The sequence below is a fragment of the Panthera pardus genome, unplaced genomic scaffold (assembly GCF_024362965.1).
Source record: "Panthera pardus isolate Hobbes unplaced genomic scaffold, ASM2436296v1 HiC_scaffold_11, whole genome shotgun sequence".
NCBI classification, from domain to species: domain Eukaryota; kingdom Metazoa; phylum Chordata; class Mammalia; order Carnivora; family Felidae; genus Panthera; species Panthera pardus.
The window spans coordinates 76,701,714-76,718,236 of record NW_026526666.1 but is presented as its reverse complement, the minus strand read 5'-3'; the positions used below and the strand labels follow the sequence as shown (position 1 = coordinate 76,718,236).

The 16,523-nt window shown below is 39.1% G+C and overlaps 1 protein-coding gene and 1 long non-coding RNA gene across 8 annotated transcripts in view; one reads left to right on the top strand and one right to left on the bottom strand.

Annotated features, from left to right (window-relative positions):
• The window catches only part of LOC109255465 (uncharacterized), a 29,581-nt gene extending 24,593 nt beyond the window's left edge, over positions 1-4,988 (top strand). The window contains exon 3 of the long non-coding RNA XR_002075249.2: positions 2,940-4,988. This is a non-coding gene — a long non-coding RNA (uncharacterized LOC109255465). The remainder of the gene's footprint in view (positions 1-2,939) is intronic.
• The window catches only part of RHBDL2 (rhomboid like 2), a 52,331-nt gene that overhangs the window by 5,054 nt on the left and 30,754 nt on the right, over positions 1-16,523 (bottom strand). For all 7 annotated transcript variants that reach the window (XM_019430186.2, XM_019430185.2, XM_019430188.2 and 4 more), the window contains 3 exons: positions 16,097-16,209; positions 3,120-3,220; positions 560-620 (listed from right to left, as the gene is read on the bottom strand). In XM_019430186.2, coding sequence (XP_019285731.1) covers positions 560-620; positions 3,120-3,220; positions 16,097-16,209 — 275 coding nt within the window. The remainder of the gene's footprint in view (positions 1-559; positions 621-3,119; positions 3,221-16,096; positions 16,210-16,523) is intronic.

Genomic DNA, 16,523 nt, shown 5'->3' with positions numbered 1-16,523 from the left:
CTCTACTGTAATTCTTGGAGATTTCCAAAGCCACATCCGCTGTCCTGCTAGTTCCCTGACCTCTCAAATCCTTCACCCCCTGCTCCTGTCTTCAGCCCTCAGCCAGCACCCCATGCTTGGATCCTAGATCTGTTTGGGGTTTTTTGTTTGCTTGTTTGTTTGTTTTTAATCTGAGAATTTAGAAACTGAAGAAAAAATAGATTAGGTCAGTGGTTTTCAAGCTTTCCCTCCTCAGACAAGATCATATACAGAATCCAAGGTACGAATGAGAAAAGTCCAGAATATAAAACAGGAAGTTATTGTGGTTGAAGCAGACAAAACATCTGACTCTCTTGACTTCCCCCACTCCAGAAAGAAACAAAAAAGCAAAACCTCATTACTGAGGCACCTCTAAAAACCACCCATGAAGCTCTGTGAAAACTCCTCCATTTACCTTTCTGCTTAAGGCTAGGGAGCCACAATTCTTTGTCACTCCTTGCCAGTGTTTAGGAAGCCTGAGGCTTCCTGGAGGGCAAACCAATAAAATGGAAGGTGCGAAGTGTTCACAAAACAAACTTACTTATGAGGATGATGATCAGGAGTCTGACAATTCCAAAGGCAGGGATCATTTCTCGAAAATTCTTGCAAAGAGATAAATAATAACAGTCATAATACGAGCTATCTGTTGGCAAGTGAAACCCCAACTGTGCTCTCTCTTCGTCTACTTTTTTGTTTAAAGTTTCAGTGTCCAGTATTTACAAAATAAAGCAACGCGGCAACAGCCCAGTTTTCAAACGCATTTGGGAAGTACAATGGTGGTGCCCTTTGGAGAACAAAATGAAGCATGATATTTAACTCTGTGATATAAACTACACATAACTGAATTAGCAGGAAATAATCTAAATATAAATAATATGAAATCAACACTTAACATGTCATAGTTAGAGAGATGATTGATAGATGTCAAACTAAGTCTGAGAAAATATGATTTTTTTTGTTAATATACATTCGATGCTTTATCCTCTTTCCAAATAGGGGCTAGCTAAGGGTCAACTAAACTTTGAGTATTACCTTAATTTTTTTAGATAATTTCCCCCAAATTTAAAATATTGGTTAAAAAAACTTAAAGTTTTAGCTTTGAAAAATCTCAATCCAGTTTACAGTATCCTCCTGTGTTACCAAAGAACTGCTGAGTCAGAAAGATATCTCCACTTTTGGGGCGCCTGGGTGGCTCAGTCGATTGAGCGACCAACCGGCTCAGGTCATGATCTCACAGTTCATGGGTTCGAGCCCCGCGTCGGGCTCCGTGCTGACAGCTCAGAGCCTGGAGCCTGCTTCTGCTTCTGTGTCTCCCTCTCTCTCTGCCTCTCCCCCACTCATGCTCTGTCTCTCTCTGCCTCAGAAATAAATAAACATTTAAAACAATTTTTAAAAAAAGATATCTCCACTTTAAAATTTATTGAGTTACATCTCCCTTCCCTTTCAAGTTATTAATTCTCTTCCTGAAGAGTAAAGATAATGAAATACCCATGTTTATTCTAAATCAATTATTTTCAAACTGTTGGGGTCACAACCTACAGTAGGAAACAATTTGCATAAAAATCCAGGACACATATAAATCAAACAGTATTACATGTGCTATAAACTGAATTTTTTAAATTATTTTATTTACTTTTTTATTTTTTTTCCAAGTAGGCTCCATCCCCAGCATGAGGCTTGAACTCATGATTGAGAATGCACTAAGAGAATTGCTTGAACAAAGATTGAGAATTGCACACTCTACCAACTGAGCCAGCCAGGTGCCCCTCTTTTTGTTTAATTTTTGGTCACAATCCCTGAAACTATGTTCAAACCACTAATGGGATTGCAATCCAAAGTTTGAAAACACTTTTCTAAATGACATATTTTTGGAATAGTTTTATAACTGCTTCATATTTTTCCTCCTAGAGTATTTTTAAAGTATACCTATGTGGTTAATGGGTTAACAACTAATCAGGATTTAACACTAGGCTGAGGCTGTTTTGACAAAGTGGTTGGCAGGGTGCCTTGGTCGCTTAGTTGGCTGAGTGTCCGACTCTTGATTTCGGCTCAGGTCATGATCCCAGGGTTGTTGGATAGAGCCCTGAGTTGGGTTCCACATTGAACATGAAGCCTGCTTAAAATTCTCTTTCTGCCTCTCTCTTTGTCCCTCTCTCCTCCCTCCCTGCTCGCTCTCTCTCTCTCTCTTTCTCAAAATAAATAAATAAATAAATAAAAGTGGTTGGCATTCACAAATACTATACCACGGGAGCATAACATGGTATGCCAACTTTGGAGGGCAATTTAGCATTTATCTATGAAAATGTAAAGCCTTCGTCCAATAAATCCACTTCTAGGAATTTATCCTAAAAAAAAAAAAATCACAAATACAAAGAGATAAATGTAAGAGAACATTCTTACAGCATTATCTACAAGTGTGAGAAGCTAGTCACCTCAATTTTTTTTTTCAGTGAAGGATTAAATCAGGATACAGCTATACAGTATGCTCTGGAGCCCTTGAACAGACTGCAGTGGATTTCTGTGTACTGATATGGGTAGATGGGGCCAAGATAATTCTACATTAAGATGTACAACAGTATCTTTAAGAGTTGGTCCATTTTGGTAGCCTTAATTGTGGCAGGATTTTGAATACAGACAGAACAAGGTTTGAGGGGTGCCTGGGCAGCTCAGTCAGTTAAGCATCCAACTTTGGCTCAGGTCACGAGATCAAGCCCCACATTGGGCTCTGTGCTGTCAGCACGGAGCCCACTTCGGATCCTCTGTCTCCCCATCTCTGCTCCTCTCCCACCCCTCCCTCCAAAATAAACATTAAAAAAAGAAAAGAAAAGAAAAAGGTCTGAAAGGAGATATATGAAACCATTAACAGATACTTATTAGAGATTTTGACTTTCTATTTTTCAATTAAAAAAATTTTTTTTTAGTATTCGTCATTTTTGAGATCAGGAAATAAAAATAAAGATTAAAGATGAAAGAAAAGTTCTGGTGCCAAGAAGGAAGACAAGTGCTCCGCGAATATTGATAAATGAAGATCCCATGATTCCCAAATACCAGTTATCGTTTAAAAGAAAAAAGTCCATAGATTCCATTCCCAAAGTTCTTACCACTAGAACATTCATAAAATAGCCTCCCATCAGAGCATAGACTCCTCCTGAAGCACCCACAAGATATCTGAGTGGGTCAAAAATGGAGCTGGCAAGGGACCCTAAAGAAAGAAAAACACAAAGGATCAGACATAACTGTAAGAATCATGAAAAACAAGTCTATAATGTAGAAGTTGGGACGTTTGGACAATTACCATATTAACAAGCAACAAATTTATTCTGTTTGTCCCTTCCATACTATAAAGGTATAGATGCGTGGGCTAACTACCTCCATTTTTTCTGAAATATTAAACAACATGAAGACAGAATAACAAGAACAAAAAGCACAGACTCTGGAGCTCTGGAGCCAGAATTACCAGCTGTGTGACTTGAGCGAGTTTCTTAACCTCTCTGTGCCTTCATTTCCCTAAAAAATTGAGATATTAATAGAACTTACCTCAATGCATTGTTGGGGAAGTAAATTAGTTGATGTAAACACTGCCTGACGTGTTATGTACTTATTAGTTATTGTTTCAAAATATTGCATACCTTTAGCCAAAACTATCAAAATACCTGAGACATTCCAACATTTTTAAAAATGTTTGTTTACTTTTGAGAGAGAGAGAGAGAGAGAGAGAGAGAGAAAGCAAGAGGAGCAGAGAGAGAAGGGAACAAGCTCTGCCCTGACAGCAGGGAGCCTGGTGCAGGGCCCAAACTCATGAGCCCAGAGATCATGCCATGAGCCGAAGTCGGACACTCAACCGACTGAGCCTCCCAGGCTCCCCGATATTCCAACATTTTGTTATCTAATGGCTAGCTTTCTCATGGAGTCAAGATGTGGCCTTGGAACCCTTCTCAACACAGCATTCAATCAGATCCACCAAGAAAGATGAAAATGTTTACTAACCCAAACAAGACTTTAAAACCACTTTATGCAAACTCTAAGATGTTCTCTCTGTACCGCTCGGTTCTACTACTCAATTTTTTGCTTTGAAGACCCTCCTTCATTCCTTAGGATACTATGTAATACCTACTTCGTGCAAGAAAGACAAAGTGGCCTTAGGAATCCTACAAACAGAGGAGTAAACAATTACCATAAGATGCAGAATAAAACAACTACTGTGATTTCTTAAATGTAATGAATTTGCTATGGAAGCACTTAGGAAGGAATGATTTTTTCAGCAGAGGTGTGGAGGCCCTGGCACTCTGAGAAGGAGGAGATAACATTTTGGTTAAACTCTAAAATATCTTTAGGGCGCCTGGGTGGTTCAGTCGGTTAAGCACCGACTTCGGCTCAGGGCATGATGTCACTGTTCGGAAGTTCGAGCCCCACGTCAGGCTCTGTGCTGACAGCTCAGAGCCTGGAGCTTGCTTCAGTTTCTGTGTCTCCCTCTCTCTCTGTCCCTACCCTGCTAGCATTCTGTCCCTCTCTCTCTCTCTCTCTCTCAAAAATGAATAAATGTTAAAAAAATTTAAAAAAAAAACCCTAAAATACCTTTAAGATTTGGAAGGAAAACAAAGGAGGAGAAAATATTTAGAACTTAGGGAACTGGAAAAGCAAAGGCATAGAAACAAAGGTATATGGATGACTAAAGATCACTGAGTCCAGCAGGGTTAGGGCAGTGGTCCTCAAATGTTAACCTTCAGACTAGGATTGGAGTGATTGCATCTTAATCACATGAGTAACTTATTTTTAAAATACAGATACAGGGCACCTGGGTGGCTCAGTCGGTTGAGCGTCAGACTTCTGGCATAATCTCACGGTTAGTGAGTTACAGCCCTGCATCAGGCTCACTACTGTCAGGGCAGAGCCCACTTTGGATCCTCTGCCCCGCCACCACCACCACCCCAGCTCATGCTCTCTCTCAAAAAATAAAATAAAATAAAATACAGATACAGGGGTGCCGGGGTGGCTCAACTTGTTACACGGCCTACTTCAGCTCAAGTCATGATCTTACGGTTCGTGGGTTCAAGCCTCATATTGGGCTCTGGGCTGGTGGCACAGAGCCTGCTCTCTCTCTCTCTCTCTTTCTCTCTCTCTGCCCATCCCCCACTCAGTCACTCTCTCTCTCTCAAAATAAATAAACTTTGAAAAAATAAACAAAATAAAATACAGATACAAATGTCCACTTCTGGCCATGATGGAGTAACAAGGATAAGATTTTCTCTCCTGCTTGAAACAGCTAAAAGCACTGGACAAAATGAAACAGTGATCTCCAAAATATTGGACATCAGATGAGAAAGGACAGTAAACCCTCAGAGGCAAGAAATAAATGAGGTGACTTTTCCGATCGCCCAGCTTACTGCCTTGAGAGAGAGGATTACAGGCTATAATGTGTGAAGGGGGAATCCAGGTAGATCTCAGTGAACTTTAAGTTGATGAGATAGAGTTTGAAGTCCAGATAGTAGGGTGCCTGAGTGGCTCAGTAGGTTGAGTGTCCAACTTTGTCTTAGGTCATGATCTCACAGTTCAAGGGTTCGAGCCCCATGTTGGACTCTGCACTGACACCTTGGAGCCTGCTTCAGATCCTCTGTCTCCCTCTCTCTCTCCCCCTCCCCTGTTCGCATTTTCTCTCTCTCAAAAATAAATAAACATTAAAAATAAGTAAATAAGGGTCACCTGGGTGGCTCAGTCAGTTAAGCGTCAGACTTCAGCTCAGGTCATGATCTCATGGTTCATGGGTTCAGACCCGACGTCGGGCTCTGTGCTGACAGCTCCAGCTTGGAGCCTGCTTCAGATTCTGCATCTCCCTCTTTCTCTGCTCCTCCCCTGCTCTCACGTGCTCTCTCTCTCTCTCTCTCCCCCTCTCTCAAAAATAAACAGTAAAACAAATATTAAATAACTAAAAAATAAATAAAGTCCAGATAGTGCTAGGCAGCTGGAATTTGCAAGAGAGACCACCAGAGAGGAAAAGAGCTGCACAGAGAGAGGCATGTGAGGAAACTACCTGAGCCAAGGAAAGTTCCACCAGAAAAGAGTAAAGGGAAGAGTAAGTAGCTTTGCTCTCACAGCACCAGAGAAGCTAAGTAACTTTCCAAGTTAGAAAACTGCATAATTCTTGGGGCATTGGTTAAAGTACACAGAAGAGTCCTGCACCAGTAGTGGGTAACAGCACTAAATATGACTCAAAAACACAGTTTCAAAAACAAAAAACAAAACAAAAAAAACACAGTTTCACCTTGCAAATCTTATCAAGGTTTCAAACTACTTCCAAGTAACCATGTTCCAGAACACATTCAAGGAATATTTATAGGAATACAGTAATATTCACCATCCAAAGGTTAAATGTCTAGCATCCAAACAATAACTATCAGACATGCAAAGAAACCGGAAAATACAACCCATAATGAAGAGAAAAATCAATCAATTCAAACCTCCCAAAACTGACACAAGTGTAAGTTTTAGCAGGTAATGCTAATAAATAATTATTACAACTGTATACCATATGTTCAAAAGTTAAGTAGAGACATACAAGATATAAAACACCCAAACTTTTAAAGATGAAAACTACAGTGTCTTGGGGCACCTGGCCGGCTCAGTCAGAAGAGCATGTGACTCTTGATCTCAGGGTCATGAGTTCGAGCCCCACACTGGGTGTAGAGATTAATTATGTACATAAATAAATAAAACTTCCTTTAAAAATAAAGGAAACTATAATCTCTAAGATGAAAAAAAATAAACTGGTTGGGCTTAATTACAGATTAGACATTGCAGAAGAAAAGATTAGCAAACATAAAGATATGGCAGTAAAAGCATCCAACATGAAACACAGAGAATAATATTTTTAAAAAGAAATATAGCATCAATGATCTGTGGGTCGATTTTAAGCAGCCTATTAAATACATAATTAGAGTCCCCAAAGCAGAGGAGAGAAGTCACGTACAGAAAAAATAATTGAAGAAATTATGGCCAAAATGTTTCCAAAGTTTTATGAAAACTGTAAACCCACCAATCCAAGAATCTCAACAAATTCTAAGCACTGGAAACGTGAACAAAACTACATCAGGTCACAACAAAGTCAAATTGTTCAAAAGCAGTGGAAATCTTAAAAGCAGCCAGAGTAAAAAGACATGTTTCATACTGAGGAACAAAGGTAGCAGATTTCTCATTGGAAATAATGCAAATGAGAAAATAGGAGAGCACTGTCCTTAAACTACTGAACAAAAAGTGCAGTCAAGCTAGAATTCTATGCCTAGTAAAAATATATTTCAAAAGTGAAGGCAAAATAAGAACTTTTTTCAGACACACAAAGGCTGAAAGAATGGATAACCAGCAGACCCATAGAAGAAATGTTAAAGGAAATCCTCAGGCAGAAGGAAAAACATCAGATGGAAATACAGAATTACACAAAGGAATGAAGGGCACCGGAAGTGGTAAGAACATGGTCGAACCCACAAGATTTTGACTTATGACTTAAATCCCTGTAGAAGAGGGGCGCCTGGGTGGCTCAGGCGGTTGGGTGTCCGCCTTGGGCTCAGGTCATGATCTCGCCGTTCATGAGTTCAAGCCCCAAGTCGGGCTCTGTACTGACAACTTGGACCCTGGGGCCTGCTTCGGTTTCTGTGTCTCCCTCTCTCTCTGCCCCTCCCCCAATCGCACTCTGCCTGTCTCTTTCTCTCAAAAATAAATAAAAACATTAAATAATTAATTAATTAATTAATTAATTTAATAAGAAACCCTGTAGAAGATACCTGTTTAACAGTTTACCTACTTAACTACTAGAAATAATAAGTGAATTTGTCATCCTTGGAGGATACAAGATCAATGTACAAAAAAAAAATCAACTTTATTTCTATGTCATAGCAATGAGGAATCAGAAATGGAAAATTTTTTAAACAGTACCATTCACAGCACATCAAAAATATGAAATATGGAGTTAAATCTGACCCCCCCCCCAAAATGTGCAAGGACTGACCCTGAAAGCACAGTTCCTAATATTTGAAAAATGATAAATCATACTTCATCGAAACTTTAAAACTCCTATTCTTCAAAAGATACCATTAAAAGCATGACAAGAAAAAAAAAATAAAAAAATAAAAAAAACAAGAAAAAAAACAAACAAACAAAAAAAAATAAATAAAAGCATGACAAGACAAGCAACAGACTAGGAGAAAATATTTGCAAGTCATATATCTGATGAAAGACTTACAATCAGAATATACATTATTATATATAATAAGAAATACAATCCAATTGTAAATGGGGCATAAGATTTTTTTTTTAATATAATTTGAGAGAGAGAGGGAGCACATGCACATGGGGGAGGGCAGAGAGAGAGAGAATCTCAAGCAGGCTCTACATGATCAGCACAGAGTTTGACACTGGCTCAGTCTCCCAAGCTGAGATCATGACAGGAGCCGAACTCAAGATTCAGATTGTCAACTGATTGAGCCACCCAGGTGCCTCTAAATGGGCATAAGATTTAAACAGATACTTTACCAAAGAAGGCAGGTGGATAGCAAGCAAGTGCATGAAGATGTTCACCATCATTGTTAGGAAATGCAAATTAAAACCCAGTGAGATCCCATTATATACCCAATAGATTGGCTAAAATTAAAAAGAACGATGATACCAAGTGTTGCTGAGAATGTAGAGGAGCTGGACCTTCTGGTGGAGGTACAAAATGGTACTATAGTTGACCGTTGAAGAACACAGGTTTGAACTGCTCAGGTCCACTCTTATGCAGATTTTTTTTTTCCATTAAATACAGTACAGTACTGTGAACATATTTTATCTTCCTTATGATTTTTTTTTAAGTTTTACTTATGTGGGGCCCAAACCCACAACTCCAAGATGTTTTCTCTGGTTTACTCTATTGTAAGAACACAGTACATAATACATATACAAAATATGGGGGTGCCTGGGTGGCTCAGTCAGTTAAGCATCCAACTTTTGATTTCGGCTCGGGTCATGATCTCATGGGCTTTGCTCTGAGTGTAGAGCCTGCTTGGGATTCTCTTGCTCCCTCTCTCTCTCTGCCTTCCCCTGCTCGTGCACCCACACATTCTATCTCTCTATCAAAATAAAGACTTAACATATATACATACATATATATGTATGTATATATGCATTATTTGACTGTTATCAATAAGGCTGCAGCTCAACAGTAGGCTATTAGTAGTTAAGTTTTGGGGGAGTCAAATGTTATATGTGGATTTTCAACTGTGTGAGGGGGGTCAGTGCCCCTACCCATCAAGTTGTTCAAGGGTGAACTATACCAGGTATCACATAACCTAACAATCTCACTTACAGATATATATCCAAGAAAGCAACACAGAAACTTGTACACAAATGTTCATAGCAGTGTTATTCATAATAGACAAAAAGTGAAAACAAACCCAAATGTCCATCATTTGACAAATGAGTAGAACAAAATGTGGCACAACCACACAACGGAATATTGTTCAATAATAAAAAGGAATGAAGCACTGATATATGCTACAACATTGGTGAACAATGAAAATATTATGCTAAGTGAAAAATGCCAATCACAAAGGGCCGTATATGGTATGATTCTATTTATATGTAATATCCAGAATGGGCAAATCTAAAGAGACAGAAAGCAGATTAATGGTTGCTTAAGGCTGGGGAAGGGGGTATGGTACAGGGTTTCTTTGGCAGACAAAAATGTTGTAAAATTCAATTGTGATGATGGGTATATAACCTTGTGAATTAAAAAAAAAAAACACCCCGCATTGAATTATATACTTTTTAAGTTTATTTATTTATTTATTTTGAGAGAGACAGAGACAGCACAAGTGGGGGAGGGGCAGAGAGAGGGAGAGAGAGAGACTCCCAAGCAGGCTCTGTGCTGGCATCCCAGAGCCTAATGTGGGGCTCGAACCCACAAAACCATGAGATCATGATCTGAGCTTAAACCAAGCATTGGACACTTAACTGAGTGAGCCACCCAGGCATCCCTGAATTATAGATTTTAAATGAATGAATTGTATGATACATAACTTACATCTCAGTAAATCTACTTTAAAATGTTACCAGTCTCTTAAATGTTAAACATATCCTCTGATAGGACCCAGCCATTCCATTCCTAGGTATTTACCCAAGAAACCCAAAAATATTTGATTACACAAATACTTTCGTTACCCAAAAAAAAACTATCTGATACACACAAATGTTCTAAGTAGCTTCATTTGCAATAGCCCCAAACTGAAAACAACCTAAATGTCCATCAGCAGGAGAATGGACAAACTGTGGTATATCCCTGGCAATAAAAAGGAATCAACTATTTAAAAAAATTTTTTTAATGTTTGTTTATTTTTGAGAGACAGACACAGAGTGTGAGCGGGAAGGGGCAGAGAGAGAAGGAGACACAGAATCCAAAGCGGGCTCCAGGGTCCGAGCTGTCAGCACAGAGCCTGACATGGGGCTCAAACCCACCAACAATGAGATCATGACCTGAGCCAAAGCTGGACGCTCGACACACAAAGCCAGACAGGGGCCCCAAAAAGGAATCGACTATTGATACACGGAATAACATGCGTAAATCTCAAAATAATTATCACAATGGACCGAAGCCAGACAAAAATAGAGTACATACTCTATGATTGCATTTACATAAAATTCTAGAAAATACAAATTAATCTATAATGATCAGTAACTGCCAGGGAAGGGACAAGGAGGGGCAATAGAGAGAGATTCCCAAGGGTCATAAAGAGCAATGGATATGTCTATTATCTTGACTGTGGTGATAGTTTCCTGATTGTATACACATATCAAAACTTACCATATTATATACTTTAAATGTGTGCAGCTTATTATATGTTAATTATACCTCACTAAATAGAAAACAAGACAAAAACACAGATCCCAGGGCCATATGCCCAGAGATTCTGATTCAGTAGATCTGGGTGGGATCTGGGTCGCTTTAGCTAGGACAAACTCTCTAGGTGATGTGATGATCAGTCAGCCTGGGGAACACGGGTGGGACTGCAGAACAGCACTTCTCAGTCTTAAATGTGCATACAAATCACCTGTGGATGTGTTCGAATGCAGATTTTGTTAGTGGGTCTGGTGTGGGGCCCAATAGTCTGCATTTTTAACGATCTCCCAGGTGATACCAATGCTGCTGCTCTGCGGACCACCTTTGCCAGGAGCAAGGATGGGGAAACGAAAGTTATTTGACATATTAAGGAATCTGGAAAAAAAGCAACGGTGTGTACTTATCTCCAAACTCATCAAGTTGTATACATTAAATATGTACCAATTTTTGTCTGTTCATTATACCTCAAAAAAACTATTAAAAAAAAAACATTTTACATCAAGTTCCCCCTAACCTCTTCATGTATAATTTCTTTTTTGGAATATTAATAAAGATTATGCTTTCCAAGAAAAGGGAAGAAGTGAAAGGCAATGGGACCACATAGTGGAGGGTAACAAGCAATCTTGGATGTTTTGACTTTCTTCTGGGCACTGGCAATGTTTTAGGAAGCAAATAATACCATCTAATCTATGCTTAAGGAAGGTGACCCAGCCAACAGTGTGAAGGGTAGACTGGAATGGCAAAGAGATACCTGCCAAAAAGCTGTTGCAAAAATAGGCAGAGGATGTGAACAGGTTATTCACCTTCTCTCTTCTCTCCCTCCTCTGAAACCGAGGAAAGGCTGAATCCACACGTTGAAATCAAGCTGCAGGGGAAATGGGCATTGATGCTAGAGCCAGGCAGGACCCCATCAGCACAAAGGTTTTCGAGGATGTACACAGGAATGGAAAAACAGGTGTGCGAAGCAATGGAAACAGAAGGTCAAAAAACAGGATCCACAAAAGTAGGAGGGAAGCAGGATGGTGAGCTGTGTCACTAAGCATTTGCCAGTTCTATGCCTTTAACACATCTCATGAATGCTTCCTGCTCTGTGGCCCCACTCCTCTGGGACATATGAAGGGAGAACTCCATGCGACAGTGGAGGCAAAGATCACACTCCTGCATCTGCAAGCCAAGGGGTGCCAAGGACTGATGGCCACGGCCAGAAGCCAGGGGGAAGAGAGGAAGGATTCTCCCCCACAGTATCAGAGGAGAGCATGACCCTAATGACACCTTGACTTCAGACTCCTAGCCTCCAGAACTGTGAGGCAGTGTGGTTCTGTTGCTTAAACCATGCAGTGTGTGATTCTTTGTTATAGGAGCCCCAGGAAACTTATACAAGCACCCACTGCAGTAGAAGTATCTGAACTTATTTATGGACTTAGTACATGTATACACGTACTACTATGAACTTAGTACGTGTATATACGTACTACTATACTAATGCAGGTTTGTTAATGGTGGGTACATTTTATTGGTTTTCTTTCATAGACTAGTATTTTTTTTAATATAAAAATAGAATTTTTAAAGGATGAAACATTGAATACATGATATTTTTAAATCATTTCTACTTTATTAATGGTACAAAAATGTGTATCAAGCCATGAAGAGACAAGGAAGAGACATAAATGCATATTGCTCAGTGAAAGAAGCCAATCTGAAAAGGCTACATGCTGTACGATTCCAACTATCTGACATTCTGGAAAAGGCAAAACTATGGAGACAGTAAAAGGATCAGTGGTTGCCAGGGGTTGGGAGTGGGAGGTGAATAGCGGAGAACAGAGGATTTTTAGGACAGGGAAAATACTCTGTATGATACTATAATGATGGATACGTGCCTTTACACATTTATCCCAAACCATAGAATGTACAATGACAAGAGTGAACTTTTTTCTGGATTTTGGGTGATTATGATGTGTCCATGGAAGTTCATCAATTGTAACACATGCCCACTCTGTTGGGGGATGTTGATGATGGGGGGCTATGCATGTGGAGGGGGCAAGGGGTGTAGGGGAAATCCTTATGCCTTCCTCTCAATTTTTCTATGAACCTAAAACCACTCTAAAAAATCAAAATAACTTATAAAATCTTTCAATGAGCAGATTTTTAAAATAAGCCTCATTCTTTTTTTAAAATCCTCATTAAATATCACAACCCTGCAGTACAAAGGTATACTTCTTTTTTTTTATTTATTTATTTATTTACAGATACAGCCAACTGATTTTTGACAAAGGCCTAAAAAATTCAATGAAGGAAGTAGAATTTTCAATAAATTGTTGTGAAGTAATTGGATATCAAAAAAAAAAAAAAAAGAATCTCGATCTAAACCTCACATCTTATACAAAAATTAGCCAATTCAAAAAGGGGTCACATATTTCAATATAAAGTGTAAAACTACAACTTTAGAAGATAATGGAAAATCTTCAGGACCTAGGGCCCAGTGAAGAATTCTTAGATATGACCAAAAGCATGATTCATAAAGGAAAAATTGATAAATCAGAGTTAATCAAAATTAAAAACTTCTGCTCCATGAAAGATTATTAAAACAATGCAAGGACAAATACACACTGAGAAAAATGTACCTGTAAACTACATATTCAGTAAAGGGCTAGGATCTAGAGTATGTAAAGAACTCTTAGGATTCAATGGTTTAAAAAAATCTAATTAGGAAATGGACAAAAGACATGAACAGGTATTTCACTAAAGAGGTTATACAGATAACAAGGAAGCACACAAAAAGGTGTTCAACATCATTAGTCATTGGAGAAAAGCAAATTAAGACCATGATATCACTACACAGAGCACAGCTAAAAATAAGAAAGGTGACAGCACCAAATGCTGGTGAGGATGTGGAGAACGGAATTACTTATACAATACTGGGAGGAATGCAAAATGGAACAGCCATTCTGGAAAACATTTTGGCTGGTTCTTAAAAAACTAAATATGCAACTACCATACAACCTAAAAACTGTGCTCTTGGGCATTTATCCCAGAGAAATGAAAACCTATGTTCATGAAACTCTGTACTTCTGTTCACAAAAATCTGTACACAAAGGTTTCTAACAGGTTTATTTGTAATAGCCCCAAACCGGAAACAACCCAGGTAGTCTCCAACGAATGAAGGGTTAAACAAATGGTGGTACATCCATGCCATGGAATACTCCTCAGCAATAAACATGAATGAACTGTTGGGGCACCGGGGTGGCTTGGTCGGTTAAGCCTCTGACTCCTGATCTTGGCTCAGGTCATGATCTCACAGTTTATGCGTTCAAGCCACATGTTCGGCTCTGCACTACCAGCACGGAGCCTGCTTGGGATTCTGTCTCTCCCTCTCTCTGCCTTTCCCCTCTTTGTGTTCTCTCTCTCTCTCTCTCAAAATAAATAAATAAACTTAAAAAAATTTTTTTTAATTGTTCAAAAAAAAAAAAAATGAATGAACTAATGCTATATGCAACAACCCACATGAATCTCCAGAGAATTATGCTGTGTGAAGACAGCCAATCCCAAAGGTGAGATATATATATATATATATATATATATATATATATATATACACACACACACACACACACACACACACATACATACATATATATGGAATATATATGGAATATATATACACATGTATGTATGTATATATATATATGTATATATACATATATATTCCATTCATACAACATTCTTGAAGTGAGAAAATTACAGAAATAGAGAACAGATTAGTGGCTGTCAGGGGTGAAAGAGAGTGTGGGGTGGGAAAGAAGAGAGTATGGCTGTAAAAATGCAACGTGAGGAATACGTTGTTTTGCACCGTGGCTGTATCAATGTGGATCTCCTGGTTGTGATACTGTACTATAATTTGCGAGCTGTTACCATTGGGAGTAACTGGTTAAAGGATACATGAGATCCCTAGGTATTATTTCTTATAACTGTGATGTAAAAAGTGTAACTAAAAAAAAAAAAATGTTTACAATAAATAAATAAGTGGATGGATGGAAATTCTAATATTTTCTGCTCAGACCAAAGTGGGTCATCTTAAGGCACACCCAGTTTCAGAGATCATAGGCATATGCTGCTAGCTCCTACTGAGGTTTTGGGCCCCTCCAGCTCTTCTCTACATTCTCTTCAAGCTTTCTTTCTTAAATGGAAATTTGCTCATGTTACTTCCCATGATCACTAGTCTGACACATTGGGCCTTCATGATCTGGCTGTAGGTCTCTCCCCAATATATGTGCCCGGACACCAAACTACACATGACTTCCAACTGTACAAAACCCTGTCTGACTGAAATACCTGAGGACAGGCACAACGACTTCTATCTGCTTATCTGTTTTGTTTTGTTTTGTTTTGTTTTGTTTTTTTGAGAGAGCTCATGAGCAGAACAGAGGCAGAGAAAGAGGGAGAGAGAGAATCTTAAGAGAGAATCTGCAACCCAGCATGGAGCCTGATGCTGGGTTCAATCTCAAAACCATGAGATGATGATCTGAGCCAAAATCAAGAGTTGGACACTTAACCGACTGAGCCACCCATGTGCCCCTCTATCTGCTTTTTTTTTTAATCTTTATTTACATTTGAGAGAGAGAGAGACAGAGTGCAAGCGGGGGTGGAACAGAGAGAGAGAGAGGGAGACACAGAATCCAAAGCAGGCTCCGGGTTCTGAGCTGTCATCACAGAGCCCGACGTGGGGCTCGAACCCAGGAACCACGAGATCATGACCTGAGCCAAAGTCGGACACCCAACCAACTGAGCTACCCAGGCGCCCCTCTATCTACTTACCTTACCTCAAATATTTTAATTCTAATCAACTTATTTCTCTTTTTTTTTTTTTTTTTTTTTTTTTAGTTTATTTTACTCACCATCTTGAGATCAAGAGTCACATGCTCTTCTGACTGAGCCAGCCAGGCAACCCTCGAACTTATTTTTTTCTTTTTTAAAGCTTTATTTATTTAAGTAATCTCTACACCCAACATGGGGCTCAAACTCATGACCCTGAGATCAAGAGTCACATTCTCTTTTGACTGAGCCAGCCAGGCACCCCTAATTAATTTATTTCTAATGCTTATCAAATTCCCTAGCACAGACTAGGAGTGCAATAAATCTTGACTGAAATGTTTATTACTTTTTGCTTTGTTTATTGCTTCCTAAGAGGCACGGATTCTGTATTACCCTCAGAACACTAACCTGCAATCACTCCAGCCAGGTACACAAGCCCTACTCGGAGGCCTTTGTGGACCATTTCCAAGGGAATACCCAACATGAGCTGCATAACAAGATTCCCCAGGATGTGCTGAACTCTGTGGAGATAAACACATTATGAGTAACCCACATAGTTATTTCTTTGGGACATTAACAGAGTAGTTACAGACTTGCTTAACTCAAATTCCATTCTCTAATTTTTTTAGGTGACTTTTTAAAAATAAAATCTCAACACAGACCTTCAATATGTAAGATTAAAGGACATTTTAGAAGTATACATTTATAGGTTCTATTTTATAACAGTAACTGACAATGTCAAGCAGAGAGTGATGAGGCTAGCTTAGGGAACATAAACTTGAATTTAGGTTTAGATGACAATTGCCATCTTACGTCAGCCCCAGCATCTGATTTT